The sequence below is a fragment of the Oncorhynchus tshawytscha genome, linkage group LG26, assembly GCF_018296145.1.
Source record: "Oncorhynchus tshawytscha isolate Ot180627B linkage group LG26, Otsh_v2.0, whole genome shotgun sequence".
NCBI lineage: Eukaryota > Metazoa > Chordata > Actinopteri > Salmoniformes > Salmonidae > Oncorhynchus > Oncorhynchus tshawytscha.
This window is the reverse complement of record NC_056454.1, coordinates 8,665,413-8,687,826: the sequence shown is the minus strand read 5'-3', so window position 1 is coordinate 8,687,826 and position 22,414 is coordinate 8,665,413. Positions and strand designations below refer to the sequence as shown.

Sequence of the window (22,414 nt, the reverse complement as noted above, 5' to 3'; positions counted from 1 at the left end):
CTAAGCAGCTGTTGTTGTTAGTAGCCTGCAGTTGATCAGACTGAACATCTTTCTTGTTTCCATGCAATACAGCAGTGGTTCACAAACTTTTTATAGTCCCGTACTCCTTTAAACATTCAACCTCCAGCTGCGTACCCCCTCTAGCACCAGGGTCAGCGCACTCTCAAATGTTGTTTTTTTGCCATCATTGTAAGCCTGCCACACACACACTATACAATACATTTATTAAATATAAGAATGAGTGTGAGTTTTTGTCACAACCCGGCTCATGGGAAGTAACAAAGAGCTCTTATAGGACCAGGGCACAAATCATAATAATAATAATCAATAATTTTGCTCTTTATTTAGCCATCTTACATATAAAACTTTATTTGTTAATCGAAAATTGTGAATAACTCAAGTTAATGAGAGGGTGAGCTTGAAAGGATGCACATAACTCTGCAATGTTGTGTTATATTGGAGAGTCTCAGTCTTAAATCATTTTACACACACAGTCTGTGCCTGTATTTAGTTGTCATGCTTGTGAGGTCTGAGAATCCACTCTCATATAGGTACGTGGTTGCAAAGGGCATCAGTGTCTTAACAGCGCGATTTGCCAAGGCAGGATAATCTGAGCTCATTCCAATCCAGAAATCTGGCAGTGGCTTCTGATTAAATATAATTTTCACAGAAAAGCTTGTTGCAATTTCGATGAGGCTCTCTTGTTCAGATATCGGTAAGTGGGCTGGAGGTAGGGCATGGAAGGGATAACGAATCCAGTTGTTTGTGTCATCCGCTTTTTGGGAAAGTACCTGCATAATTGCATACCCAACCCAATCAGGTGCTTCGCTGTATCACATTTGACGTTGTCCGTAAGCTTGAGTTCATTTGCACACAACAAATCATACAATGATGGAAAGACCTGTGTGTTGTCCTTAATGCAGAGAGAAGAGCTCCACCTTCTTAATCATTGCCTCAATTTTGTCCCCCACATTTAATATAGTTGCGGAGAGTCCCTGTAATCATACATTCAGATCATTCAGGTGAGAAAAAAACACCCAGATAGGCCAGTCATGTGAGAAAGTCGTCGTCATGCAAGCGGTCAGACGAGTGAAAATTATGGTCAGTAATGAAAGCTTTAAGCTCGCCTCTCAATTCAAAAAAACATCTGTATTCTGTATGTTGTAAAAGCGTTACATGGTCGCTGTCCATATCATTGCATAGTGCAGAACGAGAGTTCAGTGGCTTTGCTTTAACAAAGTTAACAATTTTCACTGTAGTGTCCAAAACGTCTTTCAAGCTGTCAGGATCTTTGGCAGCAAGATTACCAAGTGGCGTCGGGAGCAACTGCTTGCATGCACTTTACAGCCTCTGTCACACCCTGACCATAGTTTGCTTTGTATGTTCTATGTTTTGTTTGGTCAGGGTGTGATCTCAGTGGGCATTCTATGTTGGATGTCTTGTTTGTCTGTTTCTGTGTTTGGGCCTGATATGGTTCTCAATCAGAGGCAGGTGTTAGTCATTGTCTCTGATTGGGAGCCATATTTAGGTAGCCTGTTTTGTGTTGGGTTTTGTGGGTGATTGTTCCTGTCTTTGTGTTTGTTACACCAGATAGGGCTGTTTTCGGTTTTTCACGTCTTGTTTTGTATATTGTTCATTTATCATCTTCATTAAAGATGTATCACAATAACCACGCTGAATTTTGGTCCGCCTCTCCTTCAACAGAAGAATCCCATGACAGCCTCAGTCTCCCTGTCATGGTTTTTGCGCCATCAGTACATATACCAACACATCTTGACCACCAAAGTCCATTTGATGTCACAAAGCTATCCGAGACTTTAAAAATATTCTCTCCTGTTGTCCTGGTTTCTAGTGGATTGCGGAAGAGGATGTCTTCCTTACTTGACCCCCCATAAACTTAACGGACATAACACCAGGAGCTGTGCTAGGCCCGCCATGTCTGTTGACTCATCCAGCTGTAACGCATAGAATTCCCTGGCTTGTGTGCGAAGAAGTAATTGTTTCAAAACATCTCCTGCCATGTCACTAATATGTTGTGAAACAGTGTTGTTTGATGAAGGAATTGTCTGTACAGTTTTTTGGGGCCTTTTCCCCCGGAATCTTCCCAGCCATATCTGTGGCAGCAGGAAGAATGAAGTCCTCCACAATAGTATGGGGCTTGCCTGTCCTAGCCACTCGGTAGCTCACCATATAAAACACTCTTATTAATGGTATCTATTACTTTTATACGTCTTACTACTCGAAAGTCGTCTTAATTGTCGCTCAAAAAACTCCTGTGGCTTCATTTTAAAATTGGCATGCTTTGTTTCTAAATGTCTGCATAAGAGTGAAGGTTTCATTGAGTTGTGAGTACTTTTGCACATATAACACACTGTGGCTGAGGAAAGGTACTACTCCCAATATAAGTGAAGCCCAAATCAATGTAGTTCTCGTCATATTTGCGCCTCTTCGATGGTCCAATGTCCCTGTCTGTTGTTCAGTGCTTTCCCGGGTAAGGGGGCAGTAGCTCTTCGGCTGCATCAGATTCACAACTGTCAGTGTCCATGATAGCTGGGCTAAGAACAAATTTAGAATTACTGATGCTAGCATTGGATGCGCTCGTGGAAGCAGAACAACTTGTGTCGTCGAAAGGTGCAGGTGTAGTACTGCTGCTGTCAGATAGCTACTGTAATATTGAGGTGTATAGGCTTCTACATTTACAGTATGTAAGAGTTTTTGCTTGTGTCTGTCGGGAATGTTGTGTTGTGTTATCACGCTTGCTAAACAAATACCGGAGGAAAGTGAAGAGTGTGCCTTGAGCTTTTTGCGCTGTGCCCGGCCCACACGACATGCGATTTCTGTTAATCTGATTAGTCAAGACATGCAAACTGCCTGCAGCAGCACCCCGACGTGAAGGACACAGAAATTGTGCGCGAGATGACAAATCATGAAGCAAATCGGTCTAAAGAACAGCACTTTGACCCTCTTTTTAACGCTTTGTGTCCGTATATGTTATTCGATTAAATCAAATGTGGTTGAAAAGTGCTGTGGCAAATGCAGCCTTGTCACACGTTTTCTACCAGCCCTGGTTTATGCAATATATCTCTCCATATTTCTCTCTCTTCTCTCATCACATTCACACACACACACACACACACACACACACACACACACACACACACACACACACACACACACACACACACACACACACACACACACACACACACACACACACACACACACACACACACACACACACACACACACACACACACACACACACACACACACACACACACACACACTGTAGCCCTCTAGGACCAGAGATGCTCACTCCTGGTGTAGATCCAACTAAAGGCGCCCGCATACTAGGTTCGGTTTGCTCCTAGCAGAACTCGGCTAGGCAAAATGAACATCTGTCCCTCGCATACTCCCTTAAAAACCCTCGCTTGAAAAACAAGAAAAAAGCTTTCAATATTGCCGGGTAACGCCTTATATTATGTGGCCCTTATTACTATGTAAACGGACACAGTAATAGCTTAACATAGTAGTTACATAGGTTTTACTAAGTAATTACATGTTAATAGGGTTGTTTGTGGAATCAGTTATTACACAATTGGAACAAGGAATGTGTTATTACATATTCACTTGCTGAAGGTTATTCCGCATGTGCAACTACTGATGTTACTGCACATTCTCTTGGTCCACTATGTAACTAATGTTTTGTAATTATACTTTTGAAAGTCAAACCAAAATATGCTACTCCCATTGAAGCCACATGTAATACCAGGATCGATAAATAGGCTAGGACCTGGTAACAACAATTGTAACAAAGGCGCACCCTGCTATTAACTCCAGGTCACTTTCAATGTGTTTATTTCTGTTATGACCTGTCTCAAAGGCTATACTCAATCAAGTGTAATGTAAGGACAATGTAGTTACATAGGATATACTTGTAATTATCATGTATCTACCCAGGAGAAAGCAACTTAATGTAAAGTATTTCTATGTTATGACCTGTCTCAAAGGCTATACTCAATCAAGTGTAATGTAAGAACAATGCAGTTACATAAGATATACTTGTAATTATCATGTATCTACCCAGGAGAAAGCAACGTAATGTAGATGCTGAAGTGCAACATCGGCGGATGAGGTGGATTGAGACGCATCCAATGTCAGATATCTGTAGGCCAACTGCCTCAAGGCCCTTATTGAATTTGTCTTCAGACCATGACCATGACCAACAGTCTAGGCACAAAGGTGAGTCCAAGGTCAACAAACCAATTGTATGTAATTGACTGGATCATTCGTAAATTTGTCAATCAATACTGAAAACACTGTGGTTGGATGTAATTTGTGCAAAATACCTAATGGTAATATATTTGTTTTTCTGTGCTTTTTTATTCATAATCATCACTAGAGGACAATCACAATAACCCAACACCCACATCCCCCCTCCCTTTAGAAACAGCAAAATTAACAAGCATTACAAAATCTACCCTTGGAAGAAAAATAAACCGAAACCAAAATCAACTGGAAAATGTACAAGACATACAGGTCAAATCATTCCATTCCCATTGACTAACCTATCCACGAGATCTGACATATCTAAAAAATATATGTATGTACACACTGCTGTAGACATGCAAACCCCTTACTTAGGCCTACACAATGTCATTTTATGGCCTTTGTGACAACTCTCTACTCACTGGAGTTATAACTGGTTTATGACCTGACCTTATAACTGATATTAACTGTCTATGAGACTGCACTATGTCATATTGCGTCTCAAAGGACTGAGCTGACACAGGTTGGTAATGAAGCTGCTGATAATGAATGGCTATGAATGCCAGTACGTGGTTTTATGGTCTTATGTAGCACTTCATAAGGCATTGGACATGTCTACATAAGACCATTGTTTAAGTGTGCCCAAAGGACTGTTGTTTTCAGTGGGGGTTGACAATGAGAGAGCATTCAGCAGGAATTACACTTATTCGTGGACAACGTCACAGTGATGGTGAACTTGCATTGCCTACCGTATGTCTCTGAAGAGCAGTGGAGCATTTCCTTGTGCAACAAGAACAAATAATATTGAGGGGGAGGAATTGAAAAGGGGACTTCATCTGTGTTTGTCTCTTCCCAATGACTACTACAACAAAGACTAACAAAACTAGTGAAGCTGTAAGGGGAAAAGAACCATGCACTTGCAAGTGTGGATGTTGCAACACTAATGGCCACCATCGATGATGGAGGCAGTCTGCTATGTGCTTTGCCGAAAGTGATCGAAGTGGCATTTTGGATTAGTGAGAGTTCCAGCTTGTAGTCTCGACAATGCCCGTCTCCATTGTCTTTGACAGGTGTCCTTGGAAGTTCTCTGAATGAAAACACATGCACACTCAAACGTACACACGCAGACACACGCAGACACACTATCAAACTCTCTTTCTCAAACTAACACAAACGATCTAATGTACACGCACACGCACACACACACACACACACTAGAAGCATCAGCAACTCTCACTGTCCACCTCTGTCTTAACACTTGGTCCAAAAGCCACCAGCCTTTAGTGCAGGCTTCAGCAAATGTTTACAGAGAGGAAGTCCTGCCAAAGTCCTGCCGAAGGTTCCCAACACATCATAACTCCTACTCTTCTTCCTCCTCCTCATCATCATCGGGCAGTGGTAGGATCTCTTCCCTTAGACACTCCCTGTAGAAGTTGGTGAGCGACCCGAAGAGGTGCTGCCGACTCCGCTGGGACAGGAAATGACCCTCATCTGGATAGAGCTAGAACACCACGACATAAACACAACATTTGTTATTCATTTTTTTATTTCACCTTTATTTAAACAGGTAGGCCAGTTGGAAACAAGTTCTCATTTACAACTGCGACCTGGCCAAGATAAAGAAAAGCAGTGCTATTATTTTATTTATTTATTTATTTTTTATTATTTTTTATTTTCATCACAGTAGCTGGTGGTACTGTATGGTTATGGTACTACATACAGTAACATACTGTACATAAGGTAGGGTACTGCATAGTTTTGTTTTTGCTAGTGTACATTCAAAGCAACCATAGCTTGAGTAGGCTTATGGCTTCATGTATCTAGTGTACCTGCACACTACACAGTACCTGTTTACTACAGTACAGTGTGCAATTACTTTATCCATACCTGCATTGAGTAGTTTGCTCCAACTTTCACAAGGTTCCTGATGAGCTCAGCAGTATGCTGAAAGTGAACATTGGCTGAAATGCAGAAGAAAATATGTCAGCAGAATTCTGCTTGAATCATCACAGGGAAGAGAGGCAAGATCACATTTGAACATAAAACATGACAGGGTGGAGAAGAAATTACCTTATATAAATTGGTCTAACTTGAAACATTTGAGATTTCTTGTGGCTAATCCATTCTCTGTACCATGAAATGGCCCAATTCTTGACTCTGTTTCATGTATTCTATGTCCAATATATTATTTAAATAACTCATATTTCATAAATCAGTCATTTTTGTTACAAGTTCTTCAGTTGTGGCAGTTTTTGCAATTGTCAGGTTATTGCTGTTTCATGTGCCGTCTGGCAAGAAGCACACTGCAGATTGGTCATACAAAGTAAGGAATAACACAACAGCTCCAAAACTGACCCCAGATCAATGCGGAGGTCTTTTTTCGTGGTTTCTCTTAGTTAGTCACTCACCATCTGCTGTGCCGTGGACAAGCATCAGAGTCTGTTCCCTCAGTGGCTGGATGTTCTGCAACACACTGGAGAACTGCAATAGAGCCATCCATAGAAGTGTTAAAGAATCATAAAAACAGTTTGCTGGCATATTGTTAGAAGGGAAGGTCAAGAGGAATTCCTAGTGAGAGGAGGGTATGGAGTGTAATGGTGCAGACAGTACTTTATTCCTGCGGTATGGATACTGTCATTGCCGGCAAGTAAGTTTCTAGTTTGGGGAAGCTAATTGTCACCATAACAATGCAACTTTATAATAAAGCATTCCATGCATCATCGCATTTGCAGACTTATGTAAGATAGCCTACTATTCCTAATGTGGTAGATTGGATAGTCATAATTTAGGCTAATAATATAACTCAATAACTGGTCGCAAAAGAGACTGTTCAATGTATGGCTGAGCTCGTGGTGGCATAGAATAGGCCTAGGCTATAGGCTATATGAGATATGCTTCTTCTTTTTTTTGCACAGGAATGAATTCTGCTATATGACTGGAGATATAAACAGAATCTTTTTTAATACAATAAAAATTACAGGGTAGCCTACTCTGCTGACACTGACAAACAGATCAATAAAAACAACATTGTCTGATCCATATAATAGGCCTATGAAAAGGGGAGACACAAATACAATATGATGTCCATCTAAACAGGAGGAGGAAATAATTGTCCAAAAACAAACCTTCAAGTGGCACTGACCCAACAATGATAAAGAGTGAATATGCGCACTCACTGCGGATATGGCCAATGCTCTCCTCTGCATGGTGCCAATAAAATAGGCTATAATGTTCACTCAATTAAGTTGAATATTTTGATTGATCTGAAATATTGCAATACCTGGCTGGGCCTCTACTTTTCACTGACAGTCGCAACTCAACAATCATCTATTTAGTAGGCTATTTGCCTCACACGCTGCCCGGGCCCTTCAGACTTAAAATAGGCAATGCGGTTTTAAACAATCCACAGCTTTTTTTTCAATCCACAGCCTGTGTGGCCAAATCATGCTTTCTGTGGTTGTAGCCTATTTTAAATGATTTTATATATTTCTGTATAGACAGGAGTAGGCTATTTTATTTTGGCAATTTTACTTTAGGGGAAGCTAAGCTTCCTATGTATACTGTTATAACAAAAATGCCTAATGGTTGTGACTGCTATATAAGTTAGATTGAGAGTGCACAATCTGCATTTAAGTTAGCTTACTGTGCAAATGCAGTCACTCGTAAATAAACAGCTTGATTTATCTGACAGGCAATGTAATTGAATTAATTGATATCAGGCATAAAATAATCAACGATCAATCCATTGTACATTACAATAACACAAGTATACAAAGTTAAATTCTAAGCCATGACAGTAGGAAGATGGAACATCTTTTAACCTTAGATGTCACCTTCATAAACATTGCCTTTTTGTCTGTATACCAAGTTTATTTATTTTGTCTAGAAATCATGTCAGTGGAACAGCAGTTCTCAGGATTTTACCTGCTGCAGTTCCGTCTCTCTCATCAGTGTAACTGAAACAGCTGTTTGACATAGCGGCAGATCCACACCGCAGGGGTGTCTGGGAAAGCCAGACGTCCCCTTTCAGCAGCTCGTCAAAACATGAACGCAGTGCGATCTAACAAGTTAATGCGCCACAGTTACCGTGGAGATGAGTGACAAAGTCTCTGCGCTCTGGAAGCATCAAAAAAAGAAAAGGGAAAAAATTCTGATGGTAGCGACACTCAGTAACTGCAGGAGCTTAACCGCAAGCATATCAGCAACGATATGGCGAGACGGCTTTCAAAGAGCTAAACAAGATTGACGGCAAACAAGTACAGGGAGGCGGTAAGCAAACGCACCTGATATCTGCTGTCGTCCCGTAATGGCATGCCAAGGTACCGCTCGGAAAACGCTGATGCTGTTTAATAGAAAGTGATACATTCCAAACAGGGTGGCAGGTACAGACAGAGCTTCAGTGTTTCAGGTGCATCTAAGTGGTACTTTTGCTAATGCTATACAAAATGTGATCTCTGTCATTCTGCATCCAAACTACATTGAACAAAACTATAAACCAACATGTAAAGTGTTGGTCCCATGAAAATATCCCATACATTTTCCATACGAAGAAAAAGCTTATTTCTCTCAATTTTGTGCACACAGTTGTTTACATTCCTGTTAGTGAGCATTTCTCCATTGCCAAGATAATCCATCCACCTGAGAGGTGTGGCACATCAAGACGCTACTTAAACAACATGATAATTACACCTTGTGCTGGGGACAATGTGCAGTTTTGTCACACAACCCCACAGTTGTCTCATGTTTTGAGAGAGTGGGCACCAGAGCTGTTGACAGAGGACGGAATGTTCATTTCTTTACCATAAGCCACCTCCAATGGTTTGGCAGTACATCTGGAGATGTGTACATCAGTAATCAGTACATCAGTAATTTCTGCACAAACTGTCAGAAAACTTCTGAGGGTGAGGAAGCTCATCTGCGTGCTTGTCGTCCTCACCAGGGTCTTGACCTGACTGCAGTTCGGCGTCGTAACTGATTTCAGTGGGCAAATGCTCAACTTCGATGGCCACTGGCCACTGGAGATGTGTGCTCTTCATGGATGAATCCCAGTTTCAACTGTACCCGGGCAGATGGCAGGCAGCGTGTATGGTGTTGTGTGGGCAAGCGGTTTGATGATGTCATCATTGGAGGTGGGACTATGGTATGGGCAGGCATAAGCAACGGACAATGAACACAATTGCATTTTATCGATGGCAATTTGAATGCACAGAGATATCATGTCGAGATCCTGAGGCCCATTGTCGTGCCATTCATCCGCCGCCAATACCTCATGTTTCAGCATGATAATGCAAAGCCTCATGTCGCAAGGATCTGTACCCAATTCCTGGAAGCAAAACATTTTCCAGTTCTTCCATGGCCTGCATACTCACCAGAAATGTCACCCATTAAGCATGTTTGGGATGCTCTGCATCAACGTGTACGACAGCGTGTTCCAGTTCCTGCCAATATCCAGCAACTTCACACAGCCATTGAAGATACTGGGATCTCTATGGTTCAAACTTCAGTCATTTGGTCTCTCTGTGTGGCTCATGTGTTGCAATGTATCATGTTAATGTAAAATTTGAACAGTATCCAATTCCTTATTGAGGAATGTTTTACAAAATAGGACAATCTCCTACATAAATGGTGCCCTGTGTGAGGCGAATCACATACTCTACATAAACGGTGCCCCAAGTGAAGAGGATACCCGACTTAGGTGTCAACACTTCCGTCACCTCTCCTTTCCTTTCCTACCCCTCTATCCATCCTTGCGAAGTGTAATATCTGGAATCCGTCAATGGAACGGACATTGGGATTTCCAAGCTTCTACTCACCATATAGTTTCCAGTCCGTGACGGGGGACATTGCTACTGAACATTTGAACAGGCTGTCGGTTGATTTGAGCATCATTAATGTAATATAGGCACCATAACCCTGGAAAACAATCAAAACAACAAGATACAAACAAGTAAACAAAAAATGCAGTTTCCGTACAATACACAGAATCGGGACCGCTTTATCATTTTGAAATCAATCAAAAAACTATATATTTCTTTTTACAAAATTTTAAAAAATGGTCAACTTGTAAATCCCGGGAAACTGCGAACAAATAATGTGAAATTTGGTCCTGACAAGTTGAGTACGTTTCTCCTAAAGTCATTAACCCTATGAGACCCATGGTTGCAAAAATGTAACTCTGCCTAAAGGTCATAAACAATGACCTACAGGTCATAAAATGTACAGGTCATCAACAAAAAAATTATGTTTAACACTACATAGTGCATCTCCTTAGACCTAAATCTATCTTAGTAGCATTTGTTTTGTGTCAGTATTATTATTGTGGCATCAGTAGCCCCTGAAACATTAGAAGCATGTCCACTTGTTTAAGACCACACTGGTCCCCTACACAATGCATATGTTGGTAGCCATCCATGCAAGTACATGACTTGAAAAATTGCTTACTGTCTTCTCTAAGATGTGGTGATTGTGTATATAAACATTTTTTTGAATCAAACATTCTGAGCCAGAGCTAGAGGTAATTTTGTAACTGTTGCAAAAACACATAATTGGGCTTAAAATGTTGCAACACAGAGACATAAGGCCACATTCATATGTTGACAGACAAGTAAGAGAGATTATTTCCCTTTCAAATACATCAGGAGATTATTTCCCTGGACAAACAAATACATCAGGAGTAACTTTGATGGTTCCTCTACACATCAAAGAACAAGAATGTATCTTTAAAAAAAAGTGGTCCGAATACTTTACTCAGTGAGAATACTGCCATTGACGACCATTAATATAATGGTAAAGAATTAAGACAGGTTATTTCTCTCCAAGTGAACCAAGAAAGGAGAACCAAAAATTTGTTGTTCTCCATACATAGAAACCCCACCAAATACTTGATCCTTTAAAAAAATAGATGTTTTTGATAGCAAAATACATACATTTTAATCAATTTTTTGACCAGATTCAGGATCGCATGAGTTTGACGCTATTTTCTACTTCACAGTAGGGCTGTTTGAAAATGCCATATGCCTTAATTAAAAATGTGTATGGCATCTGTAAATATGAATTAAATAAAGAAATGATGAGTCTCGTTTAGTCAAGGAGAAGCACTGAGCAATGTAGGGAGAAAGGCAGGATACATGATTGGCTGAGACAACGGAGGGAGATAATAGAGAGACTACTTTCTGGAGGACAATGCCATGCTCACTCATACCTTTACATGTGAATTCTTAAAGAGATGGGTGGGGCTAGGGTCTAAGAGGGTGTGAATGATGCTGAATGGTTATAAACAAAGAAAGTGTGAAAATCATTCAAGGTCATTTTTCTCCTACTTCTCATCAAAGTGGGATAACAAGTTTATCAAATTTAAAAGAAGCATAACTTTCCCATGTTTACCCCAACTAGAGTGTTAGATATACAATTTAAACTCTGAGTCTGTACTTTTATCAAATGAAAAATGGCACATTGTCATATTGTGCTATTCCAGACAACATTTGACTTAATTTCAGATGTACTCCATATACCATGAAACAATATATTCCATCATGTTGTAATTTTTATAGAATTTCACAGTTTTCTTAGCACACAATTTTCCTACCATTGAAACCCAATGGAGCATTTCTGCAACGTTTCCATAAAATTGGTCTACAGATTTTCAAAATCAGATGCCTATTAGAAGTATGATAGATTCTGTCAATAGATTCTTACCCTCCCAAATACTCCTATCCGTGTCCGATCAATGTACGGGAATGTCAACATGTATCTGAAATAAGTTACAAAGCATGATGTCACTCATAGACAACAGCAATATGAATTCACTTCCCCAAAATGTTTTAAGATTGTTTGACAGCTAAATGGAAAACGTGAGCAGATTGTTGAATTAGCATGTATTCTAAGGCTAATTACTTATTGATATAGCTAGAGTTAAAACCAAATGAAATTTAATGGGATAAAACTAATACATACTCCACAGCTGTGATTTGATCCTGCACCTCTACGGTTCCCAAACGCCGGTGGACTTCATGTAGAACCCTCTGGCCCAGGAAGCCACTCCCTCTGCCGTCCAGACGAGCCACTATGACGTTATCCGAGCTGACCAGAACCGAGTCCCAGTCCAGGACGAAACGGTCGCTCACTGCCTGGCCACCGGGGGAGCCATCGCTGAAAGAATAAATATAATTGTTAGAATGAAATAGCGTTGACACTATGGGCACTGTAACGACAGTCTGACTCTCACGTGATGGGGTTCATATCAATCACAATAGATGGGAATACATAGATAAAAACACTTCAAACAGATTAATTCAACAAGTGAGCACAGATGCTGATGGCGATACGTACACTATCAATAGCAAGCCATAGTGACGCGATTCAGAAAAGTCTGGTGGGTAAGAGATCTTCAAAGGCAGATCTGAGCAGAGAAAGTAGCCATTAGCAACAACCTTAGAATAATAGATTAGAGAAACTGACAGAAAAAAAATGTGTCATTAGCCAAAATGATCGGTCATACCAAAATGTTCCATCTGGATTGTTCTGAAATCCGTCATCTGAATCCTCTTGACCTTTAAAGCGGCCTTTAGTAGAGAGTTGTTCTCAAGGATGTAGTAATCTAATAGGGGAACAAGGTTGCATTAGTTTTAGATATGTTCACAATGTGGGACACTTATTCTAGCGAGATGCAAGTGGAATTATATTAGACATATATAACGCATAAAGACTTCTCTTTCAAGCCTGAAATGAAACAAAAATAAACTTTACAGCTTTCAAGGATTTCCGGCACACTTTTTAATGATAATTCTAGTGGGGAGTTGAACAGTGTCCTTGATAACCAACGAGGTGCCAATTGTTTAGCCCTTACAACAAGCCTTTGAATGGTGCATACGACCAGATGCATTGTATTTTCTAACCCAGAATAAGATGTTTATTGATCTACTATAAAGACTGTGGTATCATCAAAACACACAAAACACACAAACACTGATGACAGATGGGAATTATTTTGAACTCAACATTGTACTTCAGCATCCAAATAATGAACTAATGTAGCCTGCATCGGTGCTGCCTGCATCTGAGTTTGACCACTGTAATGTAATCAATGTCTGCTGTATACGATTGAGTAGGTGTGCTATTGATCTTGCCACAGCTGGCAGAGCAAATAGCAGACTCACTGGCATGCAGAAAGTTTTCCTTTCGCCAAAGATATCTCATATTTACCAACAACTGCTTGTCAATGGTTGTTTTTAAAAGAAGCTCCCCTGCCATTTTCTCCACATTGAACTACACAATGAATGCCTATTGTATCCTTCATTTCAGCCATCTGAGAGGAAACTGGGAAAAAATCATTCATCCAGTATTTTCAATAGAAACCCCAAATCAATAGACGTCTCATTATGAAACTGCCAAGGCCCTGAAGTTCTCAGCTGTGGATTGGAAGGTTTGTCCAAATAACCCTGGGCAAATTGATTGCTTTTTTTCCACTGCAGCTGTTAACGTTCAAGACAAAACAATGACAGATTTCCAGACATGGATGGTGTAAATGAAAATAAGGAAATTAAGACAGCAGGGGGTCGATTCGCATTGCTAGTTCAGAGTCAACAAGGGTATCAGTGAGAGGGGGGTGGGTATTTTTCAACAACAAATCTTCAATATTTGAACAAAGTGAGCAATAGCTTTTTTTTTACACTTGTTGGTTCTGGCAAAACACCAACGTTCTAAGTTGTCTCGCTAACTCCTTTGAGCAGTTTATGACATACCTATCAGTTAAGAGAGATTAAGTTGACTTCTTACTGGCATTATTGAGGCTGTGTAAGATCACAGTGGGTGCTCCGGGACCTGCGAAAAAAAAAAGGATTAAAAGATTTGAAATCGGTATCCTCAAATCCTTTGAATGGCTGAAGATTTACAATTTGGTGTGACTTGAGTCGACAACTTAAGCTTGAGTCACAAAATACCAGTTTCCCCAAGCAATACACGTTAGAGGAGTAAGACATACAAATGCATCCTATTTGTACATAAAGAGATTAAAAAAATAGCATGTCTCAAGCAGGGTAGCATAGTCACAAATACAATACAGCAGCCTTTCCAATCACCTAGCTGCTGTCACAACCACTGTAACCAATTTTACCTCCACTTCTTTACCTATTACACTCAGTAGTTAAAGGTAATTCAAACTGCCTCTAATAAACCAGGCCTTTCAGATTAAGTCAATTATATTCAGCGCCCATTGGAAGACACCCAATCTGAGGTTAATAAGATCAAGCGGATACCTCAGGGGATACCCCAACCCTCCACAAATCACTGTTCACTCAGGCTAGCCCTTCCGTTTGAATAATAGTAACCGAGGTAATGGTGATTTTACAACCACACACTATTACCAGGAATGGTAAACATATGAGGCTTTTAAAGCCCAACACAGATCAATGAAGAGGAAGCATAGTTTCATTTTCACCCCTAAAGCGAGTTTTATCATGTCTTACATGGTTGTTGTTTTTGTTAGAAAAGATAAGAGATAATTCACAACAATGCAGCATTAAATCATTCGAGGAGCAATGGCTTTCAAGGATATTGCAAACTCAGCAAAGGAAAAGGGCTGCTGTTATGGCACTTCTACCTGCTCGACAATGGTAATGATATCCGTTGCGTTTAATGGAGGGAATTAACTAGCTTTAATAAGCTTATTGAAGAGAGTGGTCATGACAAGCTGATGGTTTTTACTGAATTTAGCCTTATCCTCAGATGACATGCTAACTGCATTGTGTTTATTGCTCAAAAACAGGATGGTACATTTTGCCCATTAACTCATGGTGCACAAGACAAACGCACCCAAGCATACATTACGAATACATGTGGTTAAAACAAACCTAAACAATAAACAACCGCAGTGGCAATAAACTCTCTTTAATGCGCTGTGCATGGCACGATAACAGCACGTAAAGCAATTATACACAATAGAGCGGCTAATTTTATTTTGAATTGTTTGATAGTCTCTCTACACTAAATGTTCAATAATGACAGATTGCCAAAGGCAAACTCCTGACATCTGTCAAATGGGTTGTGACTCACAGGGCCAATGACACATAATGGTTGATTAAATTGGAACTAGACACTGAGTTAACAAAACATTGCTCTTTCCATGACACAGACTGACCAGATGAATCCAGGTGAAAGCTACTCTATGATCCCTTATTGATGCCACTTCAATAAGTGTAAATGAAGAGGAGGAGAAATGTCAAAGGATTTTTAAGCCTTGAGACAATTGATACATAGATTGTGTATGTGTGCCATTCAGAGGGTGAATGAGCAAGACAAAATATTTAAGTGCCTTTTAAAGGGGTATGGTAGTAGGTGCCAGCTGTACCGGTCGGGGTGTGTCCAGAACTGCTGAGTTTTTCACACTCAACAGTTTCCTATGTATCAAGAATGGTCCACTACCCAAACTACATCCAGCCAATTTGACACAACTGTGGGAAGCATTAGACACAACATGGGCCAGCACCCCTGTGGAACTCCTTCGACACCTTGTAGAGTCCATTCCCCAACGAATTGGGTGCAACTCAATATTAGGAAGGTGTCCCTGTTAGTTCATTTTCATATTAATTCATATTAGACACTTCATCACAACAAGATTATTTAATCTACATGCAAAAATGAGATAATTCTCAGCACAAATTGCAAGAACTCCCCCTGGTAATGATGTGTCTCTGGCCTTTTAAAGGAAAGGTTCACCCATTTTGTAATGTTATATTGTTGATCTGCATCCCTGAGTGATGTTCTATTGATTTCCTGTGTCATTCCATGTTTTCATGTGTATCTGAGTTATTGGAGTTCAAAGCAGACAGAAATCTGGCAGGTATGACGTAGCACTGTGATAAAGGAGGGTCTAGCACATTTTTCCTATTTGTCTGCCTATTTGTCTGCCTCTTTAGTCCAGGGTGCATTGCATGGTGCCATTGCCAGAGATATTATAGACAGGAAATAGGATAACGCCCGACCCAGCAGACTGTCGACCAACCGTGTTCACGTTGTCATGCAGCATCACGCTGTTGCTAAGCTAATTGTCATGCAAACCCTTCTCAAAGTCAGTGTATATGTCGAAAAACGTTACTATTTTCCTCAAAAGTACGTAATGACACGATTTCAAAGCTACAGTTGCTTGCGAAAGTATTCACCCCCTTGGTATTTTCCCTATTTTGTTGCCATACAACTTGGAATTGAAATGGATTTGGGGGGGGGGTTGTATCATTTGATTTACATAACATGCCTACCACTTTGAAGATACAAAATATTTGCAAACAAGAAATAAGACAAAAAAAGGGGAACTTGAGCGTGCATAACTATTCACACCCCCCCCACCTTTTGCAGCAATTACAGCTGCAAGTCTCTTGGGGTATGTCTCTATAAGCTTGGCACATCTAGCCACTTGGATTTTTGCCCATTCTTCAAGGCAAAACTGCTCCAGCTCCTTCAAGTTGAATGTTTTCCGCTGGTGTACAGCAATATTTAAGTCATACCACATATTCTCAATTGGATTGAGGTCTGGGCTTTGACTAGGCCATTCCAAGACATTTAAATGTTCCCCTTAAACCACTCGAGTGTTGTTTTAGCAGTATGCTTAGTGTCATTGTCCTGCTGGAAGGTGAACCTCCGTCCCAGTCTCAAATCTCAGGAAGACTGAAAGAGGTTTCCCTCAAGAATTTTCCTGTATTTAGTGCCATCCATAATTTCTTCAATTCCGAACAGTTTCCCAGTCCCTGCCGATGAAAAACATCCCCACAGCATGATGCTGCCACCACCATGATTCACTGGATGCTGCGATGCTGTTCTGGGGGTGATGGAGGTGTTCAGTTTGCGCCAGACATAGCGTTTTCCTTGATGGCCAAAAAGCTCAATTTTAGTCTCATCTGACCAGAGTACCTTCTTCCATATATTTGGGGAGTCTCCCACATGCCTTATGGCGAACACCAAACGTGTCTGCTTATTCTTTTCTTTAACCAATGACTTTTTTTCTGGACACTTCCGTAAAGCCCAGCTCTGTGGAGTATATGGCTTAAAGTTGTCCTATGGAAAGATACTCCAATCTCCGCTGTGGAGCTTTGCAGCTCCTTCAGGGTTATCTTTGGTCTCTTTGTTTGCCTCTCTGATTAATGCCCTCCTTGCGTGGTCCGTGAGTTTTGGTGGGCGGCCCTCTCTTGGCAGGTTTGTTGTGGTGCCATATTCTTTCCATTTTTTAATAATGGTTTTAATGGTGCTCCGTAGGATGTTCAAAGTTTCAGATATTTTTTTATAACCCAACCCTGATCTGTACTTCTCCACTACTTAGTCCCTGACCTGTTTGGAGAGCTCCTTGCTAAGTGGTGTTGCAGACTCTGGGGCCTTTCAGAACAGGTGTATATATACAGCGATCATGTGACACTTAAATAAAGTCCACTTGTGTGCAATCTAACTAAATATGTGACTTCTGAAAGTAATTGTTTGCACCAGATCTTATTTTAGGGGCTTCATAGCAAAGGGGGTGAATACATATGCATGCACCACTTTTCCGTTTTACATTTTTGGGATTTTTTTTTAAAACAAGTTATTTTTTTCTTTTCACTTCACCAAATTTGATTATTTTGTGTATCTACATTACATGAAATCCAAATAAAAATCTATTTAAATTACAGGTTGTAATGCAGTAAAATAGGAAAAACGCCAAGGGGGATGAATACTTTTGCAAGGCACTGTATACGATATTGCAGACAGGAAGTTAATTATTCCATTCCACTGACACCTGCCTACTATATCTGACTGACCACATAAGGAAGTAGATGGGGGGAAATTTTGTGGTATGGTAATGTTAGATCTCAAAAAGTGGTTTGATACAGTGGATTTAACAACTTAGCAGTAAAATAGGTCAGCTCTTACCTTCAAGGAAGAAAACAGATGGTGGATGTGGATGGGACCACTCCCCAAGAGAGTGTGCTGGGTCCACTTTTATTTCTATTGTATATACATTATCTAAAATCTGCCTGTACATGTGACCTTTTCTGCACTGTTGGTTACCCACAAAGACACAAATGTGGTTGAGAAAGCCCTCAGTGCTGAACTTCTGAATGTCATTAAATGGCTATATGACAAAAAGCTGTCAGTCCATCTTGTTCGGGTCCAAAGTGAAACTGAGGAAATCCCCAGATTTTAAGGTGGTAGTAGGTGACATAGTAGTCGCAACAAAAGACTCTGTTAAGTATCTTGGATGTGTGCTAGATAACCATCTGACAGGGGAGAGCATGGCAGAAAATGCTATCGCCATAAAATTAGGTTCCTGGCTTGAACCTCCAAATATCTGGATAAGAACGCAATGGGGACATTGGCAGGGGCTCTTGTTCAGTGCCACTTCGACTATGCATGCTCTTCCAGGTACAATAGTGCCCCCAAGATATAACATTTTTATTGCAGACATCTCAGAACAAATTAGTCAGAATTATTCTTAAACTTCCAGCACTTACACATCTTGACTCTTCCCACTTTGAAAATGGTGTCTTGTACATAAGATTGTCCACTGTATGGTCCCCAGATACTTATGTAACTACTTTAACTTAGTAAGGGATAACCATAACTATTCAACTAGAAGGAGTGAAACTGACTTAGTTCCTTTTAGATTTAAAACTGGTACAGGGAAAGATTTTTGTTTTATACTGGGCTGCATTCTTTGGAATAATCTTCCAAAGAATTTCAAACTTATAACCTCCATAGGTAGTTTCAAGTTCTCACTGAAAAAAATGGCTAAATAGTAACATGTCTTTAAAGTGAGTGGTAAGATTAAAGTAGGAGGCGGAGAGGGAAATGCCCGGGATAGCATATGGTCTGCCTTTTTGGTGCCTGTTGTTATTATAATGTGATTGTCTTGTGTGTGTGTATGTGTATGTGTGTATATATACACTGTATATATACTGTACAGTGGGGAGAACAAGTATTTGACACACTGCCTATTTTGCAGGTTTTCCTGCTTACAAAGCATGTTGAGGCCTGTAATTTTTATGATAGGTACACTTCAACTGTGAGAGACGGAATCTAAAACAAAAATCCAGAACATCACATTGTATGATTTTTAAGTAATTAATTTGCATTTTATTGCAAGACATAAGTATTTGATCACCTACCAACCAGTTAGAATTCCGGCTCTCACAGACCTGTTAGTTTTTCTTTAAGAAGCTCTCCTGTTCTCCACTCATTACCTGTATTAACTGCACCTGTTTGAACTCATTACCTGTATAAAAGACACCTGTGCACACACTCAATCAAACAGACTCCAACCTCTCCACAATGGCCAAGACCAGGGAGCTGTGTAAGGACATCAGGGATAAAATTGTAGACCTGCACAAGGCTGGGATGGGCTACAGGACAATAGGCAAGCAGCTTGGTGAGAAGGCAACTGTTGGAGCAATTATTAGAAAATGGAAGAAGTTCAAGATGACGGTCAATCACCCTCGGTCTGGGGCTCCATGCAAGATCTCACCACGTGGGGCATCAATGATCATGAGGAAGGTGAGGGATCAGCCCAGAATTATACGGCAGGACCTGGTCAATGACCTGAAAAGAGCTGGGACCACAGTCTCAAAGAAAACCATTAGTAACACACTACACCGTCATGGATTAAAATCCTGCAGCACACGCAAGGTCCCCCTGCTCAAGCCAGCGCATGTCCAGGCCCATCTGAAGTCTGCCAATGACCATCTGGATGATCCAGAGGAGGAATGGAAGAAGGTCATGTGGTCTGATGAGACAAAAATAGAGCTTTTTGGTCTAAACTCCACTCGCCGTGTTTGGAGGAAGAAGAAGGATGAGTACAACCCCAAGAACCCCATCCCAACCGTGAAGCATGGAGGTGGAAACATCATTCTTTGGGGATGCTTTTCTGCAAAGGGGAAAGGACGACTGCACCGTATTGAGGGGAGGATGGATGGGGCCATGTATCGCGAGATCTTGGTCAACAACCTCCTTCCCTCAGTAAGAGTATTGAAGGTGGGTCGTGGCTGGGTCTTCCAGCATGACAACGACCCGAAACACACAGCCAGGGCAACTAAGGAGTGGTTCCGTAAGAAGCATCTCAAGGTCCTGGAGTGGCCTAGCCAGTCTCCACACCTGAACCCAATAGAACATCTTTGGAGGGAGCTGAAAGTCTGTATTGCCCAGCGACAGCCCCAAAACCTGAAGGATCTGGAGAAGGTATGTATGGAGGAGTGGGCCAAAATCCATGCTGCAGTGTGTGCAAACCTGGTCAAGAACTACAGGAAATGTTTGATCTCTGTAATTGTAAAACAAAGGTTTCTGTACCAAATATTAAGTTCTGCTTTTCTGATTGAATCAAATACTTATGTCATGCAATAAAATGCAAATTAATTACTTAAAAATCATACAATGTGATTTTCTGGATTTTTGAGTTTTGATTCCAACTCTCACAGTTGAAGTGTACCTATGATAAAAATGACAGACCTCTACATGCTTTGTAAGTAGGAAACACTGCCAAATTTTGCAGGTTATCAAATACTTGTTCTCCCCACTGTATATATATATATATATATATATATATATATATATATATATATATATATATATATATATATATATATATATATATATATATATATATACATACATATGATATATTAGGGATTGATTGTTCATATATTAAGGGTATGTGAGACTGTCATTGTGTCTGTCATTGTCTGTTGTCATTACAATTGCCGCCTAACCTTGTTGTATTCCCACTTGCATCAAAAGGACAACAATGGAAATAAGCTGTTAAGCTTAATTGTGTTATCCTTGATGATTTACTTAAATTGTATGTGGAGGCATCTCCAGCTGGAGCACCCTTATGTATGGATTTTACAAATTGCCAAATAAATTAAACCAATCAATCAATATAATATACACTACCATTCAAAAGTTTGTGGTCACTTAGAAATGTCCTTGTTTTCCATGAACACATACATGAAATTAGTTGCTTCCTGCTTCCTGAAGCACCTCCCATAAATTGGATTGACTTGATGGGCACTTCTTACTTACAATACGGTCAAGCTGCTCCCACAACAGCTCAATAGGGTTGAGATTCAGTGACTGTGCTGGCCACTCCATTATAGACAGAATACCAGCTGACTGCTTCTTCCCTAAATAGTTCTTGCATAGTTTGGAGCTGTGCTTTGGGTCATTGTCCTGTTGTAGGAGGAAATTAGCTCCAACTAAGCGCCGTCCACAGGGTATGGCATGGCGTTGCAAAATGGAGTGATTGCCTTCCTTCTTCAAGATCCATTTTACCCTGTACAAATCTCCCACTTTACCATCACCAAAGCACCCCAGACCATCACATTGCCTCCCCCATGCTTGACAGATGGCGTCAAGCACTCCTCCAGCATCTTTTCATTTTTCTGCATCTCACAAAAGTTGTTCTTTGTGATCTGTACACCTCAAACTTAGATTTGTCTGTCCATAACACTTTTTTCCAATCTTACTCTGTCCAGTGTCTGTATTCTTTTTCCCATCTTAATATTTTATTTTATTGGCTAGTCTGAGATATGGCTTTTTCTTTGCAACTCTACCTAGAAGGCCAGCATCCCGGAGTCACCTCTTCACTGTTGACATTGAGACGGGTGTTTTGCAGGTACTATTTAATGAAGCTGCCAGTTGAGGACTTGTGAGGTGTCTGTTTCTCAAACTAGACACTCTAATGTACTTGACCTCATGCTCAGTTGGTCTCCGGGTCCTGCTGCTCCTCTTTATATTCTGGTTAGAGCCCGTTTGCGCTGTTCTGTGAAGGTAGTAGTACACAGCGTTGTACGAGATCTTCAGTTTCTTGGTAATTTCTCGCATGGAATAGCCTTCATTTCTCAGAACAAGAACAGACTGAAGAGTTTCAGAATAAAGTTAATTGTTTCTGGCCATTTGGAGCCTGTGAACGAACCTACAAATGCTGATGCTCCAGATACTCAACTAATCTAAAGAAGGCCAGTTTTATTGCTTCTTTAATCAGAACAACAGTTTTCAGCTGTGCTAACATAATTGCAAAAGGGTTTTCTAATGATATATTAGCCTTTTAAAATTATAAACTTGGATTAGCTAACACAACGTGCCATTGGAACACAGGAGTGATGGTTGCTGATAATGGGCCTCTGTACGCCTATGT

The 22,414-nt window shown here is 40.5% G+C and overlaps 1 protein-coding gene across 1 annotated transcript in view; it reads right to left on the bottom strand.

The window, feature by feature from the left end:
- Nucleotides 1–3,878: 3,878 nt before the first annotated feature.
- The window catches only part of LOC112225108 (inactive dipeptidyl peptidase 10), a 150,666-nt gene continuing 132,130 nt past the window's right edge, over nucleotides 3,879–22,414 (bottom strand). The window contains exons 17-26 of the mRNA XM_024388761.2: nucleotides 14,044–14,088; nucleotides 12,767–12,865; nucleotides 12,598–12,667; nucleotides 12,223–12,417; nucleotides 11,965–12,019; nucleotides 10,083–10,182; nucleotides 8,553–8,611; nucleotides 6,678–6,750; nucleotides 6,157–6,230; nucleotides 3,879–5,770 (exon numbers count right to left, since the gene is read on the bottom strand). Of these exons, the coding sequence (XP_024244529.1) occupies nucleotides 5,630–5,770; nucleotides 6,157–6,230; nucleotides 6,678–6,750; nucleotides 8,553–8,611; nucleotides 10,083–10,182; nucleotides 11,965–12,019; nucleotides 12,223–12,417; nucleotides 12,598–12,667; nucleotides 12,767–12,865; nucleotides 14,044–14,088 (911 nt within the window). The 3' untranslated portion in view covers nucleotides 3,879–5,629. The remainder of the gene's footprint in view (nucleotides 5,771–6,156; nucleotides 6,231–6,677; nucleotides 6,751–8,552; nucleotides 8,612–10,082; nucleotides 10,183–11,964; nucleotides 12,020–12,222; nucleotides 12,418–12,597; nucleotides 12,668–12,766; nucleotides 12,866–14,043; nucleotides 14,089–22,414) is intronic.